At 38.1% G+C, this 9,561-nt stretch overlaps 1 protein-coding gene across 1 annotated transcript; it reads left to right on the top strand.

Moving 5' to 3' along the window:
- The first annotated feature begins 658 nt into the window (after nt 1–658).
- zcchc9 (zinc finger, CCHC domain containing 9) lies at nt 659–5,221 on the top strand. Its single transcript, XM_015031783.1, has 5 exons — nt 659–765; nt 2,180–2,650; nt 3,189–3,286; nt 3,375–3,443; nt 4,615–5,221. Exons 2-5 carry the CDS (start codon nt 2,196–2,198, stop codon nt 4,725–4,727), a joined length of 735 nt encoding a protein of 244 aa, XP_014887269.1. The 5' UTR covers nt 659–765; nt 2,180–2,195; the 3' UTR covers nt 4,728–5,221.
- The last annotated feature ends 4,340 nt before the right edge of the window (nt 5,222–9,561 follow it).

The raw sequence follows: 9,561 nt of genomic DNA on the forward strand, positions 1-9,561 counted from the left end.
AACTAAGATCAATCAAAGAATAAATTTTACTTAATATAACTCCTCAGAGTATTACCCTGCTTAATTGAAAATTGTATGCTCCGGGAACTGTTTAGCAGCACCTTTGTCTCCCTTTGCTGCTCCACCCTGCTGAGGACACACACCCAGAAAGGAAAGTACTCAAACAATTAGCAAACTCAAATTAAACCAATCTAAATCAGAAAAAAACTGAAATTTACCCCCACATTCTCCCTGAACAGGAAAGACAGCCAGTCTGCCCACCCAAAAAGAATGCCTAAAACATGTTTGCTCATCATTTAGTTAAGTGACTCACAGTGAGTAGAGCAACCAGACATTTTGCACAAGAACAGCAGTACCACTAAAAAGTAGGATGCTGTAAAACTACACCATAAAATAATATTTTTTTCATAGAAAGGAGTAAATGTAACTAGTTTACAACCCACCTCTGCAAACATGTGACTGCCATGACAGCATAGATCAATATAAGTAAAACTTGAAGTCCCAGCAATATACACGAACAAAATCTTGCAACATGTAGTCCTGGGATGTTTAGCTCAAATGGGGAGAGATGTCTATATTTATAAGAAGCCGATTCATGTACTGAGCTCGGTTCATTTTGGTAAACCGAGGACCCTCCGCCTTGGAGGTTCAAGTCCCAACTTCTGCTACCAGGTGGTGGCGGTATACGCACAACCACACCTGTAAAATGAGGAAGAAGAAGACGGGGCTCTCACTAAAAACTACACTGGCGCATATCGTCTAAAGGTAATAACGTTTGATTCTTTTGTAATGTTTAGTGTATTTACAGCCTAATTTCGACCATATCTGCTTATTTTTCCTGGTGCTTTTATATCAGAGGCGTTTTCCGGTAACGCAGCTTACAACGACTCAGCTGACATGTGCTGAAAACATCCAGTGCTAATACAGCCCTCTGTTAGTTTTCTTTCTTATCCACGTTGCTTTCACTAAAGCTAATGCCCAAACCTTTTCTATGAAGTTTGTCGAATCCACTTCAGATAGCGATCCTTCCACTTTTTCAGTCCTTTTCGGTGTTTGAATGTAACTCGGCATTTAATTGGAAAAAAAAAAACATTCCAAGATCAGGTTGGAAGTACACATGCTGTACTTCTCTTGTGTTTATTCATCATTCGCCTGTTTTCCATCCAGTTAGTCCTTCCACCAGAGAGTGGAATATATATATATATATATATATATATATATATATATATATATATATATACACAAAACAGTAAAATAAGTAAGTAAATAATAAAAAGATTAATTGCAGTTAATTAATTCTACAACAATTAAGCTGTTGTAGAATCTTGTTGTTCTGGTTCTATATCAGCCAGGAGGATTCTGATTGGTTCAGAGCTGTTTCACTCTAAATGCTTATTTAGATTCCCCAAAATATAATTGGACGTCTTAATATAATAATAATAATTAAATGGACTTTAATTATGAGATAAGAATGAGCTTGTGATTCTCTCAAATTTTATATTTTTTGTACTTTAGGAACAAACAGACAAATTTGCTTTGTTGTTTTTGTTTATATTGTTCATATGTTTGCCTGCTGTGATAACAAATTTTGCTGGATGATAAATTGTTCCAGAAGTTAAAACGATAAAAACTGATGTTGTTTTGAGGCCATTTTTAAGTATCATAATACTAATGGTAGAGTAATGCAAGAACACATTCTCAGAGATCAATAAACTTTCAATGAACATTTAACACTGCTAAACAATGTTAAACAGGAAGACATTTTAAATATCCAAAATAAATAAACAAATGCAACAACAAAAACAAGAATTATAATGAATTATGAAGTCTTGGTAAACACATTTCTCCTTCATAAAAAAGTGGATAGTTGAGATCAAAGCACCAGACTGAACACTTATCATCCAGTTTTTAGTAGAAATGCAAATGGAAATTTTTCACATGTATCATGCAATTAATAGGCTTATTGTGACAGGCCTTCATATTGTTAGCTTTCTAAAATAATGGTCTACATAAATCACAGCCTTTTATTATAGCCAAAGGATGATTTGGGCAAAAGGAAAAAGTCACTGTTGGCAAAAAATGGCTTTTGCCATTATTTTAGGAAGGTGATGATATAAAGTCGTTGATCAGTTTTTCATGAGCTTAAAAGGTTTCCTGAACATCCTCCTGCTGTTTCTAGGCCTTCCTTCGAAGCCATGACCAGGTGGGCGAGAGCCAACAACGTCCACAAACACAAACCAGCCGAGGCGACTCCCTGGAATCAGCTCAGATCAGCCGGAAGAAGAAAAGATGGAGGTGTGCCTGCTGGGACGTCACGGCCGGATCAGACGGACCCTCTGAGAAAGACCCGTGCCGCCGCCGAGAGAAAGCCCAACCGCAAGAAGAAAGAGTACACCAGCGAGGACGTAAACGGGTTCCTGGATTACCTGAAGCAGAGCGGTCAGGACGGAGGCAGGGAGACGGAGGCGGAGCTCAAGGAGACGGTGGAGGTGGCCCTGAAGAAGGACAGGAGGAGGGAGGACAGGAGGGTGAAGAGGCAGAAGGACAAGAAGAGTAAGATGGTGAGCTCTGCTGAAGCTGAACCAATCAGTGGCCTGCAAATGTTGGCGTACTCACTTCTTGTCGCTTTACAAACTTTGCTTGGATTTTAGTAGTTTATCATTGGGAAGCGGAAGGAAAATAGTTTTCACAACAGTGTGACGTGCGTTTGTATTAAGTCAATTCTTGAAGCAGTTCTCTGATCGTCCTCTAGGTCACAATGACACATTTACACATTTAGCTGGGTGATAAATTGTCCCTGAAGTTATTGTAATAAATTATAATATTGTTTTGAAAGCATTTTCAAGTATTATAATGGTAATGGCATAATAATGCCATAACATATTCTCAAACTTTAAATTCTTATAAACATTTAACAGTAGAACTAGAGGACATTTGAAAAACCAAAAATAAATGAACAAAACAATGAAAGCAATCATGAACTCCCTGTAAACAGAACTGTCCATCAAAAAACTCCCTCTCCCTGTCTCTCTCTCTCCCTGTCTCTCTCTCTCTCTCTCTCTCTCTCTCCCCCCTCCCTCCCCCCCCCCCCCCCCCCACACACACACACACACACACACACACACCCCACCTGGACCAAGCCTGACTCCACGTCTGCATGTTCAGCTTTTGTAACTGTAACTATGTCCTTCAGGTGAATACCCGTATGCTAAATGCTTCATCTGTGGTCAGACTGGACACCTGTCACGCTCCTGCCCTGACAATCCCAAAGGGCTCTATGCTCAAGGTACATACACACATATGGAAACACCGTCTCTGGTTCCTGGTGGATGTTCTACAGGTCGAGACGTGACAGAGGGTGGTTGTGTTTGCAGGCGGCTGCTGTCGTGTTTGTGGTTCTGTGGAACATTTCCAGAAGGATTGTCCGGAGCATCAGGCAGCAAGTGAGTTTCAGACTTCTGATTGTTTAAAACACAATTGCCGTGTTTCCATGAAATAAGACAGATAATTAAAATCACATGTGTATGAGTTTGTTCACACAGTGAGTCGTTAAAAAACAACATGCCCGCCATCATCTGCCTCCCACGTCCTGTTATTTTCTTCATGGTTTGCCCCGGTGCCAACATCAGGCTGTTCATCATGTGAAACAATGTTTCTGGGCTGTTATGACATGTTGATGATCTTTTTTTTTTTTTTCTTCCTTTTTTTTAGACATAATGACCCAAAGTCATTTTGCACAATCATCTAACAATGTGAGCTTCCGTTAAACCAAATGGTGAAACTCTGGAGTTTGTGAAACATTGAATTTAGTGCATAAATCATTGGGTCATGACCTCCTGCTGGGCGTCACCTTTGACTCATCTCATTTTTTACAGTCTGTGTTTTTGCACAGAGTCAATTCTAATAAGCTGCTGCAATGCCACATTATGCAGTAACTGACTCAAGATGTAATAACGTTACTACAGATGTGGCAGAAAGTACAGCTAAATGTATTGAAAGATTTCATTACAATTTTATTTATATAGTGGCAATTTACAACAAATGTCGTCTCCGGGGACATTTTCCACTGATCGTTACGAAAAGCTCATTTTTTTTAGAAACGATACTTTAATAATGTGGCGCATATGTAATGAACAATCATCCTAATTATTTTATTTCTAATCATGTAGATCCTGTACGCGTCTTAGTTGAAATAATGCTGAACTTCTGGTCGTTTAGTTGCCTTTTCAGAACCTTTGTTTTATTAACATGTCGTTCAAGACAAAACGGTTCAAACGGCCCTCACGGATTTTATTACATTTAGTGTTTATTGTTATGTATTGGGGTTTTAAAGATGTTTTATGACATTTTAATGCTGGTTTTTATTACATTGTTACATACTGTGACGTCACAACCTTTTGTCCCTGGATTGATGTCGGTTTCACCTTTACAGTTGGAAACTTTAGCTGTTTCCCATGTCTAGTTTCCTACAATTAATGCCAAAGAGAGGAAGGAGAAAACCTCCCCTGGCTTTGTGGAACAGAACTAGACCATTATGTTGAGTTAGACTCATGTACGAGTCTTCTGGGGTTTTCATGTGTTTAATGTGTCATATGTATGTGTTGGTCCTTCCAGCTAACTCGGTGACTCTGGGCTGGTTGTCCAACAACATGAGCGCAGACCTGGAGGACGTTCACGTTCCAGTGAAGAAAGCCAAACCCAAGCAGGCCAAAGTGATCACCTTCTGACGGGACCTGAGAGGACGTCTGAACCTTCACCTGGTGGACTCTTTGGAACCGGACTGATGGGTCAAAATGTGACACACAATCACTGAAGTTTTGTTTCAAATGTTTCCTGTGGCGTTGGCTCATCCAGTCTGCTGGAGGTGAATCATCACTGAATGTGTGAATACTGGCTGACGTTTCGCCACATAACAACTCAGGAAAGCCAGACTGTCCGACCTGAGCTGTGTACCGCTGGTGTTCATGTGTGTTTGCAGAACGTATTAATTATGTTTGTCTGTTTTACTTCAGACATCAACTGTACAGCACTTCTAATACTGACGGAATAAAACTAGGGCTGTAACGTACAGTTATATTAGTAATCGATTAATCTATCAATTATTCTGACGATTACTCAGAAAAAAAAAACTGGCATATTTTACAGTTTTTTCCTTTAACCACTGAAGCCTCTTGTATGCAATACATTAAAAGAAAAACATTAAAATGGATTCAAAACCTTTTCTAAATAAAAAATATTTTATTGCCTAGAATGCTATTCTTTTGTGAATCTGAACCAGGTGAAGCTAAACCTATACCACTTGAGGAATTTTGGCTAAAATATACAGTCACAGATGTTTTTGTCTTAAATATAAAATTATTTTCTTTTTTTACAGTTTTGTCTGAATTACTGCTCTGAATGTTTTTTTCTCTCAATAAAATAACCTTTTTTGAATCTGTATATTCCAGTTAACAATCAGTGACTAAGTTAGTTGAGGATTATTTCAATAGTCGATAAACAGAGAATGTCACAAACTCCTAAACCAACATCCAGAGCACAGGAAGAGAGCGACTGGTCTTGGTAAGATGGACTGATTCACACAGCAGCAAAGATTTTCTCCAGATGGAGGTGGAAAAACGACAAAAGCTTTTATTTTCTTTTGCGTATCTTTACAGCTGCTGCATCTTGATGTTCTCTCTAGAAAACGAAGTGAATCTGTAGCCAGGCAGCTGCTGCTGGCTGCCAGCTCACTGAAGATGATTACGCAATTTACATGAGTTTCATCCACTGTGTGCGTGTGTGTGTGTGTGTGTGTGTGTGTGTGTGTGTGTGTGTGTGTGTGTGCCTTATAACAACACAGAGGACTGATTCTAATGTCTCCTGTTTCCAATTTGACAGCAGCTGTGAGAGGGTCTTTGGACAGAAGATTGTTCTGCTCTTGTTGGATTGCCCAATATCCCGCCTGCGAGCCCCAAACTTTAATTCTATGCGCAACACTTTGCAGGGGGGCCTTGTGGTAATATTCTCATTATTTATGACAAGTAGAATAAAAATAGACCCTAGTAACTTCTTATGACAGCTATGCAACTTTTCTCGGCCGTGAATGGAAAAAGTAGTAAAGGAAGGCAAAGATGTAATTCTTCCAGACATACGAGGAAAAAAAGAACAAAAAGGGCATTGTGTATCAGAAACCACTACCTTAAATCTAAATCAGACATGGAGCTGGATGTTAAAAGGTGACACAAAACCTTTTCAAATACTATGTTTTTGGGATGTGTAAAAATAAAACCATGCTAAGTCACTTCCAAACTCTGGCCACTTTTAACTGGCCATGACTCCTGTACAGTTCATCTGCTGGAGAGAACATGAAAAGGTGCAACAACCTGGTTGTGTAAGTGTGAACACTCTTAAACTAAAACTTCGTTCAAGCTCTTATTCTTAATTGCATTCACGTTTTGTCAGGAGACTGTCAGGATTTCTCATCTTGACTCGATCAAATTCTCCCTTCAAAGAGACTCTTCAGACATCTCCAGTCCTCCTGCAAAGTTTCCACACTTTTTATATTCTGGACTCCAAAAACCTCCAGAACATTGATTTCCTTCTTATGAAGTCGTTTTCTGTTCATTTTTGATGTATTCTTGGTTTTGCTGCATATCTTTTTAAAAAATTACATTATTTTTTCATCTCCAGCTCACCGTGGCAGAAGGTCATTTTTGCTGCCTTTGGCAAAATGTGGACAACCCTCAATATGTTTATTTTGTTGTATTTTTGTTTTACAAGACGGTATGACTAACCCTATTTAGTCTTTAACTTGGACGGATCTGAAACCTCAGAGTACGTTTTTCATGTAGTAGCGCTTTTTCGCCACCAGAGGGCATTCACTGTCAGTTGTAAGATTGAGAGCGCACATAGTGGAGAGCAGGAAAAGATCCTATGAGGCAATAAAATTCATGGAAGTCGCCAGACGACCCTTTTTATATATACAAAATACAGTACTATACAGTTATAGCAGACACCTAAAAGTTTTGCCAACACTGTCTGCTGTTTAAAACAGATTTTACTTTGGCAAGAAGTCTATTCTGATCTTCATCTTGTTGAAGAAGAAACAGCACAAAATCATCCAAAGGATAGTTGTCCAGTGTTATTTTAAGGAAAGACAGCATGTAGAAAATGATTTTCACCTTCTAAATGAAATACATGAAAAACGTTTTAATTGGCCTTATTCCATATGTACCCTGGCTCATGAGCTCCAAGGCTGAGGTTGGAATGCCTCCTTGTTCTGGTAGCTCCCTCTAATTATTGGCATCTGAACTTCACTGATGGAAAAACAATAATCTTTCCAACATTATTGTACACCAGCTGACACATCTTTTTTTTTCAGGACAGAGCTTTGTTATTGGCCAGTTTTTATATATATATATATATTTTTCCAACATAAATGTCTCATTGGAATGAAGTTTAGACTTTTTGCCAACCATGTCTTTTAGTGAATCTGCCTTTGTTGAAGAAATTATTTAATGATCTTTGGTAGCAAGTTGCATTATGAGGTTTGATTCTGAGGATAACAAAGCCTATACAGTGTGGTATGCATAAAATATGTATTTTTCCCCATATTTTACCAGTTCATAACAACTTCTTCAAATTCAAAATCAAAAATATTTTACTAATTCCAAAAGAAATTAAATTTTACTTTATTTGAGACGTGAGAATAATATTCCATATAAAAATGACTGTACTATATTTGGCATTAGTATACTTGAAACAAACATTTAGGAAGGGACATCCCAGGACAAGTATAACCCCAGGCAACAATAAAATTACCTTTACATTTATAATTAACACGGCACCAAAAAGGGAGACCACACCACGGCAGATGTTCAAACAATAAGTTTATGCTTTGTTAAAAACTGGGCATAAAATTATTTGTCACCCTCACAATTAAATTTGCAGTTATTACCAATAATAGCACATAGAATTGTGACATGTTAATTAATCAAAAATTAATTAACATGTCTCTGCATGAGACTGCAGAGACAATTCTGCAGTCTCAACAATGATAATGAAGGAGCTCTTCACAGTTTTAGCCACACGATGGCACCAAAGACCACGGAACTGGAAACTCGGACGTATTGAGCCCTTTTCCGACATAATCGTTATGATTATTTAAATGTACATTATCTAAGTTCAAGTTAAAACACCACAAATGGAGGACACACCATGGAAGATATTCAAACAATAGAAGTTTATGCTTCAAAATTATTTGCTAAAAAGTTTTTTTTTCAACCTCAACTAATACATTTGCAAAGTTACACCATAGCATGAGACAGAAGGGTAACACGTTATTTAAGCAGAAGATGTCAATTCAACGCTTCAACATGCCATTGATAATAATGAAAGTGCTATTTTCAATTTCTTGCTTGAAGCTGCACTTCACATTTTAGCCACGCGATGGCACCAAAGACCATGGAACACATACACTTAGGAATAATGCCTCTTTTTCCGATACAATATTTAAATGTTTAAAAAAGTTTTAATCAGCCATCACTGCCAGGGATCTAAAACAGAGCTATTCTAACTAGATCCCCGATCTGTCAATGGGGAGAGCTTAAACTCTTCATAAAATTGTTTGTTTGTTTGTTTGTTACAACACAGTTACTACACTGTCATAAATTGATTGGCTGGCTGAAGATTAGGCTGGAAACCAGACAGCCAATCTGGTGATATCAGTCAGAAAAGCTAAGATCAAAAGAAAAACGAACAAAAACAAAAGGAAACTAGGTCAAAGAAACGCATGTCTAACCGTTCAGCCACACATATTCTGGTTTTGATCGACTCCGACCCGCAACAAAATAGAGAAACTGAGAGTAGAAAGAGGAACGCAATCGCAGGAGGATAAATCTGCCTCTGTTCCTAGAAAGCATCGTTCTAGTTCACTAGGACATATAAAAATTAGGAACGATACAGAGAAGATTCAGGTCCCTTACTGTCCCCCATCAAAAATGTGTTAGCTACTTTGCACTGAATATTATTAATATTATTATCACTATTGTTGATGCTTTAATTTTTTGGTTGTTTCTGTATTTATCATCAAAAATAATTTTCCAGGGAATAAAAAAGCCATGGGAATAAAAAATTTTTTTACAGGCGTCTACGAAAATGCAATGGACATTCAAGTTAAAATCGGTAGGCCTATCAGCAGCCAATCAGACCTGAGTGAAGTTGGCCCCCCACCTTCTTCAAATCAGACAAAATTGGTGTCAAACGTTTGTGCTACGGGGGGGGGGCAACTTCACTCAGGTGCCAATCAGTGGGAAAAAAATTCTTCTTCTGTGCCATTTTCTGATGTTAGTTGTTAAATATTGCACAAAATGACCAGATAAAAGATGTACAACAATACCAGTTTAAACCTTGAACTATATGTGAAAGACTGTGCTGTGCAACATTAAAACATGATAGAACTGCAACTAATCATAGCTCTTCTCTTCAGAAGAAAAGCTATGATTCTCTTCTTCTGAAAACAAGAAGAGAATCATCAGAAACTCTGGTGTTCTGCGGTACCGCCCCCATTGAGAAACAGTAGTC

The sequence above is a fragment of the Poecilia latipinna genome, unplaced genomic scaffold, assembly GCF_001443285.1.
Source record: "Poecilia latipinna isolate Pla-1442-1.1 unplaced genomic scaffold, P_latipinna-1.0 Scaffold218, whole genome shotgun sequence".
Taxonomy (NCBI): Eukaryota; Metazoa; Chordata; class Actinopteri; order Cyprinodontiformes; family Poeciliidae; genus Poecilia; species Poecilia latipinna.